General features: G+C 39.9%; 1 protein-coding gene across 7 annotated transcripts in view; it reads left to right on the top strand.

The window, feature by feature from the left end:
* cux1b (cut-like homeobox 1b) overlaps positions 1–18,740 on the top strand; it is a 296,665-nt gene that overhangs the window by 76,561 nt on the left and 201,364 nt on the right. For all 7 annotated transcript variants that reach the window (XM_060905892.1, XM_060905893.1, XM_060905888.1 and 4 more), the window contains exon 2: positions 355–465. In XM_060905892.1, the coding sequence (XP_060761875.1) occupies positions 355–465 (111 nt within the window). The remainder of the gene's footprint in view (positions 1–354; positions 466–18,740) is intronic.

Below are 18,740 nucleotides of genomic sequence, written 5' to 3'. Positions count from 1 at the left end.
ATTTTGTGACACACATTCTGCAAGTAACAGACAAATGTGAACCGTGTGGAATAATCTTGACGTCCTGACTCTAATCCTAATCTGAATGTAGATTTTTATGTCGAATACTATTTGAGCAGCCTTTGATTGTTCTGAAGTGTGTGTTGCAGATGCAGCTCCCAGTCCCCTAGTGCTAAACACACGCTTCTCCCGCTGTTGATGGCACCACAGCGGAGGTGTTCACACTTTCTGATGGTTTCGTTCCTGTCTTGGGATTCCTGTCTGCCGCGCTGTGTTTGTCTGTGTATGCAAATGATCTCCCCCATGCTGAACAGTGTATAATTACTTGCCTATGTGTGGGTTCCCCCCCTGTAGAGAGAACTAGACACCACTGCCACGCTACTGGCCAACAGACAAGATGAGAGTGAACAGTCCAGGAAAAAGCTCATCGACCAGAGCCGCGAATTTAAGAAAAACACACCAGAGGTGAGGCTCAACTCTCTCTCACACACACACACACACACACACACACACACACACACACACACACACACACACACACACTCTCTTGCTCTCTCATATTTCATTGTCATCCTCATGCTTCCTGTATAGCTGCTTTTGCAGGCCAACATGTGTGTGTATGTGTATGACTGTGTGTGTATGAGAGAGAGAGAGAGAGAGAGAGAGAGAGAGTGTGTGTGTGTGAGACACACACACCTGGAAACCTTTTTTCCCTTTTTCTGGCTCCAACACCCACATCCACATTGCTTTACTCTGCGATGCTCCTCGAGTATCTGCGTGTGTGAGAAAAGAAAGCAAGTGTGTGAGAAACCTCCTCACTGTGTGTGTGTGTGTGTGTGTGTGTGTGTGTGTGTGTGTGTGTGAGAGAGAGAGAGAGAGACACACCTGGAAACCTTTTTTCCCTTTTCTGGCTCCAACACCCACATCCACATTGCTTTACTCTGCGATGCTCAAGTGTCTGTGTGTGAGAGAAAAGAAAGCAAGTGTGTGAGAAACCTCCTCACAGTGAGTATGTGTGTGAGAGAGAGAGTGTGTGTGTGTGTGTGAGAGAGAGTGTGTGTGTGTGAGAGAGAGAGAGAGAGAGAGTGTGTGTGAGAGAGTGTGAGAGTGAGTGTGTGTGTGTGTGTGTGTGTGTGTGTGTGTATATATATACAGTGCCTTGCAAAAGTATTCATACCCCTTGAACTTTTTCACATTTCTCCACCTTACAACTACAAAATTAAAAGTTTTTTATTGAGATTTTATGTGATAGACCAACACAGAGTAGCACATAATTATGAAGTGAAACAAAAATGATAAATGGTCTTCAAAATTTTAAACAAATAAAAATCTGAAAAATGTGGTGTGCATTAGTATTCAGCCCCCTGTCCTCTGATACCTCGAAATACAATCCAGTCCAATCATTTGCCTTCAGAAGTCATCTAATTAGTTAATAGAGTCCTACTGTGTGTAATTTACTCTCAGCATAAATACACTTGTTCTGTGAAGGCCTCAGTGGTTTGTTAGAGAACACTGAAGAACAAACAGCATCATGAAGACCAAAGAACTCAGCAGACAGGTCAGGGATAAAGTTCTGGAGAAGTTTAAAGCAGGGTTAGGTTATAAAAAAATATCCCAAGCTCTGAACATCTCAAGAAGCACTGTTCAATCCATCATTCAAAAATGGAAAAAGTATGGCACAACTGCAAACCTACCAAGACATGGCCGTCCACCTAAACTGACAGAGCGAGCAAGGAGAGCACTGGTCAGAGAAGCAGCCAAGAGGCCCATGATCACTCTGGAGGAGCTGCAGAAATCCACAGCTCAGGTGGGAGAATCTGTGCACAGGACAACTATAAGTCGTACACTCCACAAATCTGGCCTTATAGAGTGGCAAGAAGAAAGCCGTTGTTGAAAGACAGGCATAAGAAGCCATGTAGGGGACACAGCAAACATGTGGAAGAAGGTGCTTTGGTCAGATGAGACCAAAGTTGAACTTTTTGGCCTAAATGCAAAGCGCTATGTGTGGCGGAAAACTAACACTGCTCATCACCCTGCACACACCATCCCCACTGTGAAACATGGTGGTGGCAGCATCATGCTATGGGGATGCTTTTCTTCAGCAGGGACAGGGAAGCTGGTCAGAGTTGATGGGAAGATGGATGGAGCTAAATACAGGGCAATCATGGAAGAAAACCTGTTGGAGGCTGCAAAAGACTTGAGACTGGGAAGGAGATTCACCTTCCAGCAAGACAATGACCCTAAACATACAGCCAGAGCTACAATGGAATGGCTTAGATCAAAGAATCTTCATTTATTAGAATGGCCCAGTCAAAATCCAGACGTAAATCCCATTGAGCATCTGTGGCAAGACTTGAAAATTGCTGTTCACCGACGCTCTCCATCCAATCTGGCTGAGCTTGAGCTATTTTGCAAAGAAGAATGGGCAAAAATTTCAGTGTCCTAGATGTGCAAAGCTGGTAGAGACATACTACAAAAGTCCTGTGGCTGTAATGGCAGCAAAAGGTGGCTCTACAAAGTATTGACGCAGGGGGGCTGAATACTAATGCACATCACATTTTTCAGATTTTTATTTGTTTAAAATTTTGAAGACCATTTATCATTTTTGTTTCACTTCACAATTATGTGCTACTCTGTGTTGGTCTATCACATAAAATCTCAATAAAAAACTTTTAAGTTCATGGTTGTAAGGTGGAAAAATGTGAAAAAGTTCAAGGGGCATGAATACTTTTGCAAGGCACTGTGTGTGTATGTGTGTGTGTGTGTGTGTATATATATATATATATATATATATATATATATATATATATATATATATATATATATATGTGTGTGTGTGTGTAAAATGTGTGTGGCGGGGGAGATGAAAGTGAAGCCCACAGTATCTTCCCATTGTCTGGAACAGTTTCTTTGGTTCAGTTGAGTCGAGGCCTGACTGACGCCAGCGTGGAAACCTTTTTTTCCCTTTTTCTGGCTCCAACACACACATCCATGTTGCGTTACTCTGTGATGCTCCTCGAGTGTCTGCGTGTGTGAAAAAAGTGAGAGAGAAACGTCCTCAGTCTTTAAGTGCGTTTTTGAGTCCAAGCCCGCTCACTCTCACGTTTGTTTGGGTCTCTGGCTCTCATAAAATCTAGAAGAGATGTCGTAAAAGAAAAGTTCAGCCAAAAAACAAAATTTACACGACTGTGCTTTTTGCGCCAACTGCAGTCCGTCAGCCGCCGTGTCTGAAACTAGCTGCTTTCGTCCTGCAGATTGTAGCTGCCTTGTGGAAGCTCGTAGGGAAACTTTTGCTGAAAAATTGTGCATAAAGTTAAATAGTTCATTCGCTAAATGTATGGAATTTTCTGAAGAGTGGTGTAGTCAAGTACATTTATTTTAAGCTGTATTTTTATATTTTACAAATATAATAATTTATATGAACTATATTTTTAAATGAGTTATATTTTACAATTTTTGTATTATTTGATTAATTTTATTTTTTAACATTTAAAATTGTCCCCCCCAAAAAAAAAAATAAAGTGTCTCCGGTCGTTTAATCATGGGGGATAAACAATATTAATTAAAAAAAATGTTATATTAAAATATATCAATTAAATAATTTTTCTAATTTATTAATTTTATTTGAATTTGTTTTTTGTTTTTTTTTCCATTTATTTCCTTACAGCACACCCCATGACTACTGTATTCTCTTCTTGTCATATTTTTTCCAAAGGGTGGACAAACTTTTGCACCCAAGTATACTTTTCAGAACAAATGCACCAATCAAATGCAGACTCTGGTTCATCAGTGTCACCTGGATGTTGACTGAGCTGACACACAGCTTGGACGCAAACGCATCCAGGGGAAAAAAAAAATACTCGTTTCCGATTAGCTCTCGAGTCTGTGTGTTTTTTTTTTTTTCCCTTTTCTTTTTGTGGTTTTTAAAATGTCGGGTTTTACTTAAAACAGCTTCACAATTTTTCTAACTTGTCAGCACAAACTTTGATGATTTAAGAATGCTGTATATCAGGTATCGGGTCACACTCGGTGCTCTGATATCGGAAAGAAAGCTCCGGATTGGTGCATCCCAAATCACAGAGTATCTACTTTTACCTAATTACTTTTGTTCCCGTGTTAAAGCCCTCAATCCCCTCGTGAGCTGTTTGACTCTGACCTACTTTGTTCTCCATCGAGTGCGTAACATGCCTACAGAGAGGAATCATCTGGGAATTGCGTTGTTTATCACGTGCTCCCATGGCAACAGGCCTGCTGTGGCACGACTGGAAACAAAGCGGCGTTGTCATTGTTGTTGTTTGGAATGTTGTAATGAATAATTAATGAGGGCATGAATTATTTATGATGGAGTGGGCTGAAGGAGTGAAGCTGGAGAGCTGCTGGTGGGAAGGTTGTGTGTACAACGCTACAAGTGTGCCATGGTTGTGTTTTTTTTTTCCCTCCGCTTTTATGCATTTGACTACTCTCCACTAATGGCATTCTGTTGCTCGGCTGTTTTTATTACACTCGCTCTTAAATGTGTGCTTGTGTTAATTCCAGCCGACACTTTATTTTTCTGTCTCGGATTATGATGATTATATTATATTTATTTATGAAACATATCAAAGATGCTGAGATGCAGCCTCAGGATTCCCCGTCATCAGTTTCCAGACAGATTGTCAAGTCAAGTTTATTTGTATAGCGCTTTTAACAATAAACATTGTCGCAAAGCAGCTTTACAGAATTTGAACGACTTAAAACATGAGCTAATTTTATCCCTAATCTATCCCCAATGAGCAAGCCTGTGGCGACGGTGGCAAGGAAAAACTCCCTCAGACAACATGAGGAAGAAACCTCGAGAGGAACCAGACTCAAAAGGGAACCCATCCTCATTTGGGCAACAACAGACAGCCTGACTATAATATTAACAGTTTTAACATGAGGACAGTTTCGTTGATGTTATAACTCTTCATTGATGGAAACTTGAGTGCAAAACTGTTCATGATAACTGCAGTCCTAAAGTTAGCAAGACAACTGTAGTCCTCAGCCATAAAAGCATTACTGTAAGAGTCCAGAGCATCCTCCAGGTATAACCCTCAACTGTCCTCATGGGGCCGTCCTTCACAGGAGCGGGGCGATAAAACTCCGACCAGACACAGGGCACCAGGATGGATCAAGCAGGTCCGACGGGCAGAAGAGGCCAGCATCTCAATCCCAGGACCAACATGTAACTCAGAGGGACAGATTGGGGGGGGGAAGAGAGAGAGAAAGAAAACACGTGATTGTGAGATTCAGATTGTGAGAAGTAAAGAAGCGTCATCTCATGCCTGCTGCAAGTTCCACATCAGGAATAAAAAAAAAAAAGCAAATATAAAACCGAACACTTACACACTGAAATACAGCATCAGAGATTCATTATTTCCAAGGCAGTTCTTTACGTTCCACAGTGCTGTTGAGTTCTTGATTCTGATTGGTCCGAAGATGTTGATTCGTTTTCTAGAACGGCAGCTCTGACAGTTGTGTAGCTGTCATTCAAATCACAGCTTTATATTAAAGCATGGTATTTAATCGTTACTCATTTCTGTAGTAACACATGATTCAGGGGGACTTGCATAGAAACTGATGATAAAAGGAAAAAAAACTAAAGCTAATGAGAGAAGAGTTCTTAGTATAAATATGGAGGTGATTATAGGAACTCATGTGCACTGATTAGCAAGAAATAGTCTGAATTTCTCAATAATCACCTTGAGTGACTCAGCAAAATGGTGATTGATCACTTTGTCACAGTCACTGAGGAAGAATGACAAATGATGAAAGCAAATGCTGTCCCTAAAAGCACCAAAGATGCTACGAAGTTTGGTCTAAAACTGTTCAAAGGTAAGGTGGAACTGTGATTTATTTTATTCGATTTCAAAACAAAGTACTTTATGCAACTTGGCGTAGATAAGTGAGACAAGTCTGCACGGCATCTTTCAAAACATTTTTTAGAAATCGTTTATTTCAAACTTTCAAGTTTGAAATAAACGATTTCTAAAACAATTTTTGAAATAATCACCTGTGTATTTATACTAAAACAATTATCCACCTCAGGCTCAGTGAATATTGGTGAATAATTGTTAATTATTCTATCCACATTCACTGGATATGAGCAATCGCATGCTCTGATTGGCTACTCTACAACTAGGGTATCAGCTCATATACCATAAGTAGAGAAAAACAAAATGGCGGAGTGTGTTGCTGAACCAACCGAGGAAGAAATAAAAACTCTACTCGAAAACAAAACACCAACAAATGCAAAAAAAAGCCACAGAACGTGGAATGAAAGTATTTGATGGTAAGAACGTATCTTTAAAAAGAAAATCAGGAATTATTATTATTATTATTATTATTATTATTATTATTATTATTATTATTATGGCATTTTTCACAAATTGCTCCTGTCATTTCACCAGTTTGTTTACATTGTGAGCAGAAATGATTTTGTCTGACATTTTGTGTAAAGATTTAATTTATCGAATTTGCAAAGAGTAAAAATAAAAATGCTCAGTTTCTCAAAATCCAGTGATTGTGGATAGAATAAAAGTTGTTCCACTCAATCTCGTCATACACAGCGTTCAAGAAAACTTTTTTTTGTGTGTAACCAAAAATACTACACAATAGTAATTTTGTGTAGCAATTCCAAAATTTTGTGTAGCATTTTATATATATATATATATATATATATATATATATATATATATATATATATGTGCGAATGACAGAAAATAAAGACATGAGTCTTATGACAAGTTTACAACAATGTTTTATTGCAGTGAGCCTTTATATCATTGTGCGAATATGCAAATGTAATGATACAACTACTACAGCAAGCTTTTAAGACCCATTTTTGGTCATTACACACTACTCATATCCAGCTAGGGATGTCATCTATTTGAGCCCTCATTTTAAAGCTAATTTTGTGATCAAGTTCTGAGTAATGCTAAAAAAAAAAGTTTTAGTGTACTTCTAAATTTCATGAATAATAATATCTTTATGCTTAAAAGTTATAATGCCCCAACAAAGTTAAAGGCGAAGTCTGACACGAGGCCTGTCACGATAACACATTTTGTTGGACGATATATTGTCTCAGAAATTATTGCGATAAACGATATTATTGTTGACGACTTTTCAAGACAGTTTTATGCCACTAGTAAAATAAAATGATCATGCAAATACACCCTTTCAAGAACAGTAAACTTTTTAATTAAGTCAACTTATTCAATTCAATAGAGGAACGTAAAAAATATAAATAAATAACCTAAAGAAATAAAACAACAATCGAACAAAACCACTTACAACAAAAACAATAAATCAAATACAATCTATGGCTCTTAAAAATTGCACTTAAGTAAATATTAACTTGGCACAGGGTAATAAAAAGACATTCTTTTCTTCACAGGCAACATTCTGCCAATCCAGTTTCTCAAAGATTAGTACCCAGATAAACAAAAAGTGCAAAAATACCGTATTGCCAGCTGTCATTTGGATAAAAGTAACAACAATTAGAAAGAGAACATGTAGGCAAGGGCGTAGGTTTGGTATTAACATTGGTGGGGACACAAACCCAATGCCAACTTCAGGTCAACATTAGAAGGTCACAATATTTTGCTCCATTGTGTTCCACCAAAAGAGTATCCATCATCTCTCCAAAGTCCAGACTTTTAAAATTTGAAGTTCAGAACTGTAGTAATTCATGAATAATGATAATATGCAATCCATTTGATTAATTGCAAGTCTTGCATGTGGTGATTAACTCATTCTACCAATTTGCAAATGTGTTTTACAAGCGAATAACGCATTGACTGTCGGGAGGGAGCATGCTCCTTTCCCTCATAAATGGAAGTAAAACACATACGGATCCTTAAACACTGCGTTACATTAGGCTGGCAGGGGGAGTAGGCTATCTTCTGTGTGATCTTTAACTAGTTTTAGAATGCTAGTTTAAGCTGATATGATCTAACGGTAAAACAGGACGAGGTCTCTAGAACTTTTCTGACACATTGAAAGGTTACAGTTTTCCTTGGCAACAGAATGTATCTGAATTCTGATTGGTTGTTTTTATATTATTGCCCTTTTGTTGTCTTCTTGAGCCCAGAGCGGAGAGGGGAGGGAGAGGAGGGAGGGACAGGGTTCTACAGAGAAAAGTTTTTAGCCTACCACTTTCAAATGAACCCCCTCGAAAACCAATCAGTTCAGCCTATGTACGTGCTCAGTATGTGACGTTTTCAAAAGAGAGGCGGGAGTAACCAAAAATTTCTGATCAAGAAGGCGGAGGCTGTTATGCTTATTACGTGAAAATGTTTCATTTGATTAAAAGGTGTCTGGGCCACAAACAATATCCACATCACCATTGGGTTGTTGTTTACATGTGTCATGTTACACGAAGTTGGTCAGGGCTCTGTAGGTCTTAACTGAAGCACTTCAGATTAAGGGTTAGCGGGCTGCTAAAGTTTGCAGGCATTTCACAAGCAAGGCTAGGTGCAATATTAGCCAACATTAGCACAATTTGATATGATTTAATAATGTCTTTGTGACCTTAATGAAAACCAGTTGTTGTCGGTATCAAGTCGGATTGTTATTTACATGCCACACAAACTTAGAAAACAGTCATATTCGCATGTTGTCATTTTTATACACTGAATACCAACTGTTGTTAACTGCTTAATTTTACGAGCTAATCTAACATTACATTCCTCAAGGACAATTTGCTAGCTAGCAGCCGGTCACTGCACTGCAACCGCACTTGCTAATTGACATGGTAGCCGAACTTGCTTGCTGTTTTCGTGACCACGCCCCCAAGCAAATATCCATGAGCGAATTTTGCGTGGTGTTTTGCATGTTTTTTTTTTCTTCAATCAGAAATATTGGTAGGGACATATCAGCTGTTTGATATTAGTCGGGACACATCCATACCGTCCACACCCAATTCACCCTATGGCCTGTACAACGGAGCAACATGTTGTTGTCTTTTCCCCATTCAGTGGATACCCTGGCTGGATAACTGTTGCATGCTGGGAGGCCCCACCTCTGACAGAGAGCCATGTGAGACGATAGAAAACAGCGCAGTGTTTTATTCAGTCAGTGGGTCAAGCTAATACTCTGGCGACTTCCCTATGTAGATGTACAGCGTGTAAATGTCAAAATCGTGGTTAAAAATTTTTTTACCGAGTTCATTTTTATTTACCGTACAATAAGTCAGTATATCGAATATTGTGACAGGCCTATCTGACACCATAATGGCTTATTTGATACAAAATATTTAGTTTTAATTAGTGCAAATAAACTTTTGGACATTCCATTTCAAATACTGGATTCCGTGTTTTCTGTCTATTTACTGTGATCGCGGAAAACTGTCGTCTCTATATTATTTATTTATTTATCCATCCGTCCATCCCCCGCTGGACAATCGGCGGCTGACTAACCCAGTTACCCTGTGAATGTTAGGAAATAAGGAAAGCTTATAATTTTCTTAGAGAAGTTGGCCAACTTTTTGCATCACATTTCTGTGCGATACACTGGGGATATTAACTAGCAATTCTTCAAAATTGGGTCGCATTTTACTATGCAATACTGGCTATCTTGAACGCTGGTCGTACATGGCTTATAGCCAACTCTGTGCTACGCGCTTCATCGGCTATCAGCTCATGTACAACTCGATTTTGTGGAATAACTGTTATATACATTGGGGAAAATAATTATTCTACCCCTTATTAATTATTATACCCCTGCTGATTTTGTAAGTTTGCCTGGTGATAAAGAAATGAGCAGTCTATAATTTTTATGGTACTTTTATTTAAACAAATAGAGACAGAATATCAACAAAAGTCCAGGGGAAAAAAACACACATAAAGGTGAAATTCATTTGTATTTGATCGAGTGAAATAAGTATTTGGTCCCTAAGCAAAACATGACTTAGTCCTTGGCGGAAAAACCTTTGTTGGCAAGCACAGAAGTCAGACGTTTCTTGTAGTTGGTCACCAGGTTTGCACACATCTCAGGAGGGATTTTTGGTCCCCTTCTCTTTACAGATCCCCTTCAAATTCTCAAGATTTTAAGGCTGTTGCTTGGCAACTCAAAGTTTCAGCTTCCTCCACAAATTTTCTGTAGGATTAAGGTCTGGAGACCGGCTAGGCCACTCCATAATCTTAAAGGAGATACGCAGAACCTTTATTTTTAAATAAATTTCTGGGTGGATAGTATCTCCATCCTTGACTCTTGTATGCTGCATAAATGGAATAAAAAAAAAAATATTTTTGAGAGATAAACTCGACCACAAAGTTGGCATTCGAGCTGCCCCGCTGAGCCAGCCAGCCCTGAGTGTGTGACGTCACAGTGGTAACCGGTTTTAAGGCCGAGGCCTTTGACGCCGATAGACCAAAGTCATATAAATAAAAGTGCATGGTGAAAGTAAGAAATCCCATTACCGACTTGCTCAATTAAGACTGATTTGACTTCACTGATTGTGGGTTGACTCTCATTAAAACAGGATAGGTGTTATAACTTATGCAACATATACACTGGAGATCAAAATTAGAGAACAACTTATAAAAACTTGAATAATTTTGAAATAATACCATCTTCACTGCTCAACAGTTTAAGGACATTTTGTTGTGTCTATACCATGCTACAACAACACTTTTTCACAAAATGGATAACGCATTTCAACAAAAAACCTGCATTTTGCAAAAAAATGCACTGATCAAAATTAGAGAACACTTTCAGGTGCCTCCCACTTAATGGTGCTAATCTAGCACATGGTGCTAATTTCCTTGATTATCAGTCAACCCCTATTTAAGTGGCATTCTAACTGCCAGTTTCATTGACTTTGCAAGATGGTGGGTCGTTCTAAAGTGACTGAAAGCCTCCGGCAGCAGGTTGTCCAGATGAAAACCAAAGGGATGACCCTATCAGCCATAGCAAGACAAGTTGATCGTTCCAAATCTGTGATTTCAAGAATATTGAATCTTTACAAAACTACAAACTCATTCAAGTCGCCCAAGAAGGCTGGTCGTCCACGGAAGACAAATGCAAGAGAGGACAGGTCACTGCGAAGGATGTCAATGGGTAATCGTTTCCATACTGCAGGTGGAATTGCTCGCCAGTTCAGTGCTGAACATGGTAAGGATTTGTCTCGCCATACAGTGGCTCGCCGTTTAAGAGCATTTGGACTGAAGGCCCACACTGCAGTGACCAAACCTCTCATTAGCAAAAAAAATCAAAAAGCTAGACTGAGCTTTGCTGAGGAGCATGTTGTGTGGACAGAGGAGAACTGGTCCAGGGTTCACTTCAGTGATGAAAGCAAATTTAATTTATTTGGGTCTGATGGGAAGCATTATGTTCGGCGACACATTGGAGAAAGACTAAACCCAAAGTGTGTAAAGAAGTCAGTGAAAGGTGGAGGAGGAAGTGTCATGGTTTGGGGCATGTTTTCTGCTGCGGGAGTTGGGCCTCTTGTACAGCTACATGGCCGAGTGAATGCAAATGTGTATCAGAACCTTCAACAGCACATGGTTCCTTACTTGCGTTCATCGCCCAATCAGCCTGCAGTCTTTATGCAGGACAATGCTCCATGTCACACAGCAAAACGGGTAAAGAATTTCCTTGAAGGTGAAAACATTGAATTAATGGCATGGCCTGCCCAGAGTCCTGATCTCAACCCAATAGAGAACCTCTGGAAAATCCTTGGTGACAAAGTTATGGTCAAGAAACCCTCTACAATCACCGAACTGTGGAGGAGGCTGGAAGAAGAATGGACCAAAATCACACCAGAGCAGTGTGAGAGACTAGTGCTATCCTGTGGCCGCAGATGTGCTGAAGTCATTCACAGCAGAGGCCTGTACACTTCTTACTAATTGCTGACTGTTGTAACCTTCAGATTTTTGTTCCAGATTGTTGTTCTCTAATTTTGATCAGTGTGTTCTCTAATTTTGATCAGTGCGTTTTCTGAAAAATATTTTTTTTTTGTGAAATGCCTTTAGTCATTTTGTGAAAAAAATGTTGTTGAACCATGATATGGACACAATAAAATGTCATTTAACTGTTGAGCAGTGAAGATGGTATTATTTCAAAATTATTCAAGTTTTTATAAGTTGTTCTCTAATTTTGATCTCCAGTGTATGTACATGCATGCATTTTCACTGATAAAAGGTAAAAGGCTAATTAAATAATCAGATGAACTGAGACAATCACATTCTGAAGCAAATTAAATAATCTTCTACCAGTAACTTAAACACACAATACAAGTTACATGGATTAATCTAAATGCAGGTAAACAACGAGTGGTGGTGTTTTTGTTGCTTTGTATCCAGATGAGAGTCGGAGCTTACCCATCTGTGTTCTCGCTTCTTGAAGGTCAAACTTGTGGCTGATTATTTTGAAACAATCTGACTTTCAGTTGTTCGTTCAGTTCTCCGTTCATTCGCTTCTTCCACATAAGGGCGAGATATTGCTGCTGAGGCAAGCATATCCAGCGGAGAAATCAGACAGCTGATCCACTCATTCTCCATTTTCTCCATACTGAGTACACCGCCATTACTGCTTGGCTCAGGCAATTGCTAAAACCCGGGACGGGACATCACGTCACCGCTTTTAGCAACAACCGTGGGGAGGTCACTGCCCGAGTGATGATATGTCCCGCTCCGTCCGGGGTTTTAGCAACAACCCTCGGCTCACACTCCAGGAGAACTGGTGCAACTGAACTTACTTTCCTTTTCTTGTCATTTTATTTAACTGCTGGTACTGCACCCTCTTCCAATAGGGGCTTATAGCCAATGCTCCTCAACAGATCAGAGTCTTCAGTAAAATGTGCAGAGCAGAGGAGAGACCACTTCGTAGGCGCCCAATGTGCCCATGAACATCTTGCAAAACACATCCAAATCTTTGCAGTTTGAGCATTTTTGGGCCATGAAAGCAGTGTAACTCCACCTTCTGTCGTGTTGCTGCACCCGCCAGCAACACATCTATGTGACATGGCAATAAATTAGCTCAAAATGGAGGATCGGAGTTGCAGTCAGCTCTGTGTTTTAGTATAGCGGAAATAGCAATGAGACCGATAGACTTCCTGCTGTGACGTCAAGGTCATTCACTCAGACCGCTACCTATATGAATCACTTTAATCGTAAAAATTACTATATTATTAGATTTATTGTTAATGCTTAAAACTATTCCTATGCCATTTTTGAGGTCTCAAGGCATTTATAAACAAAAAGTGAGGCCATGATTCTATGTATATCTTTTCATGTGCTTCTTCTTGAGCCACTCCTTTGTTGCCTTGGCCATATGTTTTGGGTTGTTGTCATGCTGGAAGACCCATCCACGACCCATCTTCAGTGCTCTGACTGAAGGAAGGAGGTTCTCTTCCAAGATCTTATGGTACATGGCCCCGTCCATCGGCCCCTCAACGTAGTGAAGTCGTCCTGTACCCTGAGCAGAGAAACAGCCCCAAAGCATAATGTTTCCACCTCTGTGCTTGATGGTGGGGATGGTGTTCTTGGGATTGTATTCAGCATTTCTCTCCCTCCAAACACGACGAGTTGAGTTGATGCCAAAGAGTTCAATTTTGGTCTCATCTGACCACATCACCTTCTCCCAAGCCTTCTCTGAATCATTTAGGTGCTCACTGGCAAACTTCAGATGGGCCTGTACATGTGCCTTCTTGAGCAGAGGGACTTTGTGGGCACTGCAGGATTTCAATCCATTATGGCGTAGTATGTTAGCAGTGGTTTTCTTGGTTACTATGGTCCTAGCTGCCTTGAGATCATTAATCCTCCTGTGTAGTTCTGGGCTGATCCCTCACCCTTCTCATGATCATCCTTACCCCACAAGGCAAGATCTTGCATATAGCTCCAGGCCAAGGGCGATTGATGATCATTTTGTATTTCTTCCATTTTCTAATAATTGCACCAGCATTCTTGCTGATGGTCTTGTAGCACATTCCAGCCTTGTGCAGGTCTACAATCCTGTCCCTGATGTCCTTTGAAAGTTCTTTGGTCTTGCCCATGGTGGTGGAGAGGTTGGAAAAGGTCAATTCTATTGACAGGTGTCTTTTATAACCATAACGAATAGAAATTAGGAGTACTTTCTTAAAGTGACAGCTTAATCTGTGTGCTTCATGGGCACATACAGTAACTGGTCTGTGGGACCCAGAATTCTTGCTGGTTTGAAGGGGATCAAATACTTATTTTGTTCGATCAAATAGAAATGAATTTATAACTTATAATTTATGTTTTTTTTTCTGGACTTTTTTGATGATATTCTGTCTCTATTTATTAAAATAAAAATACCATAAAAATTATAGACCGCTCATTTATTTGTAACCGGGCAAACTTACAAAATCAGCAGGGGATCAGATTAATCATTTTTCCCACTGTAGGTGCTGTAATGTAAGTGATAACAGGAAGTAGTTTCCGGAAAGTTCCACAACATTGAAATGTAGCTATAAATAGATAAAAGATGATGTTTAATAAATAAAAATTAGGAGTTGTTGAACTGCTGTGGCTAAAGAGGAATAAAACACTTCAGAACATGCTGTTGTAACAATATAAGAAAACATTTGCTGCATAATAATAACTGTTTATTTGCATTAAAATAGGGTGTCATAATTATTGTTAAATATCACTCGGCTCTCGGTCTACTGCAGGACAGTTACATAAGGAAACAAATATTTCTTATTTTAATTTTCTTATATTTTAATATTAGCTCATCACCCCTCTTAGCAGCAGTGTAACATTTACAGAAAACTATATTCTGGTGAAATGAAATGGCGGTGAGTTTGTGCAATAACTGACCAAGCTAAAGTGCTCAGTGTAAATGAGTACACCCCCTTTGAAAAGTAACATTTTAAACAATACAGGTAGTCGTCGACTTACGACTGACTGCGTTTGGTTACGACTGACCGGTTGTAAACCGATCTGGTTGTAAGTCAGCCTATGTTAAATGAGCGTAAGTATATTGTGATGTGTAATGATATTGTAATCATCTTAAAGTCTTATTTTATCAACATTTTCTTATTTCATTACCTTGGCTCATTATTTGTTTTAAGTCAAACACTGCATACTACACTGCGTACAGTACAATTCGTTTAATATGTGCAAAACAAAAAATATGAAATACAGGTGTGAAAAATAGAAAACATTTTAGTTTGAAACATACCAAAATACACATGTAAAACATCAAAATACAAAACTTAGTGACCGCTGGCATCACTGGTGCTTGGCTGTGGGTCGTCTACATCATCATCAGCTGTTGCAGCGCTCGGGCTGGCGGGAGGATTTGCTCGTTTCATAAACCAGGAGCTGGGGCAGAAACTGTATGACAGGGAGCGCGAGAGAGATTGCGCATGTGCCTGGAGCTGGGGCGGAAACTGTTGTACGCGGCGAGAGGTGCTGGGACAGAAACTGTCGTATGCTCAGCTAGCTCAGCTGGGAAACACTTGCCAGTCATAACCAGACGGTCTTAAAGTCTATCGGTCATAAGTTGCATAGGTCGTAAGTCGACGACTACCTGTATCTCAGTGAACACAAACAATTTCCAAAATGTTGACAAGGCAAATTTAGATATAACATCTGTTTAACTTATAACGTGAAAGTAAGGTTAATAATATAACAGATTACACATTATTCAGTTTTACTCAAATTAGGTTGGTGCAAAAATGAGTACACCCCACAACAAAAACTACTATATCTAGTACTTTGTATGGCGTCTATGATTTTTAATGACAGCACCAAGTCTTCTAGGCATGGAATGAACAAGTTGGTGACATTTTGCAGCATCAGTCTTTTTCCATTCTTCAACAATGACCTCTTTTAGTGACTGGATGCTGGATGGAGAGTGATGCTCAACTTGTCTCTTCAGAATTCCCCATAGGTGTTCGATTGGGTTCAGATCAGGAGACATACTTGGCCACTGAATCACTTTCAGCCTGTTCTTCTTCAGAAATCCAACAGTGGCCTTAGATGTGTGTTTAGTCATGGAAAAGTGCACGACGACCAAGAGCACAGAGTGATGGTAGCATCTTTTTCTTTCAGTATAGAGCAATACATCTGTGAATTCATGATGCCATCAATGAAATGCAGCTCCCCAACACCAGCAGCACTCATGCAGCCCCACATAAGGACACTGCCACCACCATGTTTCACTGTAGGCACCATGCATTTTTCTTTGTATTCCTCACCTTTGCGACGCCATACAGTTTTGAAGCCATCAGTTCCAAAAACATTTATCTTGGTCTCATCACTCCAGAGTATAGAGTCCCAGTAGTCTTCATCTTTGTCAGCATGGGCCCTGGCAAACTCTAGGCAGGCTTTTTTGTGCCTGGGCTTTAGGAGAGGCTTCTTTCGTGGACGGCATCCATGCATGCCATTCCTCTGCAGTGTACGCCATATTGTGTCACGGGAAATAGTCACCCCAGTTTGGCTTTCTACTTCTTTAGATAACTGCAGTGAACTTGCATGCTGATTTTCTTCAACTCTTCTCATCAGAAGACATTCCTGTCGAGGTGTTAACTTCTGTGGATGACCTGAACGTCTCTGTGAGATGGTTGCAGTTCCATCTTTCTTAAATTTTTGTACCACTTTTGCTGCAGTATTCTGACTGATAAGTAAAGCTTTGCTGATTTTCCTGTAGCCTTCACCTTTGTGGTGGAAAGAAATTATTTTCATCTCATTATCTCTAGCTGCTTTATCCTGTTCTACAGGGTCGCAGGCAAGCTGGAGCCTATCCCAGCTGACTACGGGCGAAAGGCGGGGTACACCCTGGACAAGTCGCCAGGTCATCACAGGGCTGACACATACGTAGACACAGACAACCATTCACACTCACATTCACACCTACGGTCAATTTAGAGTCACCAGTTAACCTAACCTGCATGTCTTTGGACTGTGGGGGAAACCGGAGCAGCCGGAGGAAACCCACGCGGACACGGGGAGAACATGCAAACTCCGCACAGAAAGGCCCTCGCCAGCCACGGGGCTCGAACCCGGACCTTCTTGCTGTGAGGCAACAGCGCTAACCACTACACCACCGTGCTGCCCATATATATATATATATATATATATATATATATATATATATATTTTTTTAATTGGTGTGTGTGTATACCAAAAAAATTAAAATATATATAATGGGTGGCACGGTGGTTAGCGCTGTTGCCTCACAGCAAGAAGGTCCGGGTTCGAGCCCCGTGGCCGGCGAGGGCCTTTCTGTGCGGAGTTTGCATGTGCTGCCCGTGTCCGCGTGGGTTTCCTCTGGGTGCGCCGGTTTCCCCCACAGTCCAAAGACATGCAGGTTAGGTTAACTGGTGACTCTAAATTGACCGTAGGTGTGAATGGTTGTCTGTGTCCATGTGTCAGCCCTGTGATGACCTGGCGACTTGTCCAGGGTGTACCCCGCCTTTCGCCCGTAGTCAGCTGGGATAGGCTGTGTGTGTGTGTGTGTGTGTATATATATATATATATATATATATATATATATATATATATACACACACACACACACACACACACACACACACACACACACACACACTAGCAGTCCTCTCAATAACTGCCGGCAACCGGCGATTTTGCCGCCTACAAACGCTCCATTGCCGGCTACTCACAGTGGTTTTTCAAAGAATTGAAATTCGTAAGTTTTTACTTCATAATTTACACTTAATAAAAATTAAATTTTGCATTCAGGATCACTCAGAATTCACCATTTAACATCTACATTTTCAAAATTCAAAACCCCCCCTCTTTTTTATACATTGCGGTGGCGGCTAACGCAGCCTCCGCTCAGCTTACGCTTAACATGGATCCCAGACGTCCGCTATTTAGCAGAATTCTGCTATTTTTCTAGCCAAAGTGTTGTTTTTTTTAAATCTCTTGTATATCCGTTAAAAATATGTTTAAGTAAAATGACCAGCAGAATACGTTCTGATTTGGTTTGCTTGTTTAGCGATGTTTTCGTCGGCTTCGTTTGTTCTCGTTGACATTCGGGAATACTCGGAAGTTAAATTGATGTAAATACGGCGAGACTGTACGCGATAGAATGAGAAAACAATATGGCTGCGCCCATTTGCTAGAAAACGTGTTTTAACTCCTTTCGTGCTTTTGTTTCTAATGCGTTGAACTTAATTCAATATGTCGTGGAAAGCGTAGTTGCGCTTAGCCAGAGAGGAAGTTGAATCGAAGAGGAGCTTAATGAATGTGGAGAATACAGAACTTGAAACAAAAGCTCATGCGAACAGAGTAGCCAAGAAACTATCCAAAAGAGCATTGCAGGAACATCAGAAAAAGCAGAAGGAAAGATAAGAGAAACAAAAGCAGAGAAAACTGGAGGAAAGATCGCAGAATGCACCCCAGAAAAGAGCATTAAACTCCTCTGCAGTGAAACCTTTCAAAAAGAGAAAGGTTTAAATCATATATCTCCAATATTTGCTGTACATATGTATATATCTAATATTACTGAATCATTGATTTCTGCTCATATTCATGATTTTTGAAAAATTAACGTGGCTTATAGTAGACTAGTATTGACATTAACTCGAAACAAAAAAATAAACAAATGAGATGAACTATGGATACTATTGTTATAATATAACAAAATCAGTGGAATATTTAGGCAAGTATATTCTTCAAAGCTACATTTTTGTCTTATTTTTATAAAATTTTTTTTTGCCACTTACGTCATAGATTACAAAATATGGCATCAAATAGATACACATTATTGTTAAATTCTGTTTCTTT

The sequence above is a fragment of the Neoarius graeffei genome, chromosome 23 (assembly GCF_027579695.1).
Source record: "Neoarius graeffei isolate fNeoGra1 chromosome 23, fNeoGra1.pri, whole genome shotgun sequence".
NCBI lineage: Eukaryota > Metazoa > Chordata > Actinopteri > Siluriformes > Ariidae > Neoarius > Neoarius graeffei.
This window is presented reverse-complemented; position numbering and strand designations above follow the sequence as displayed.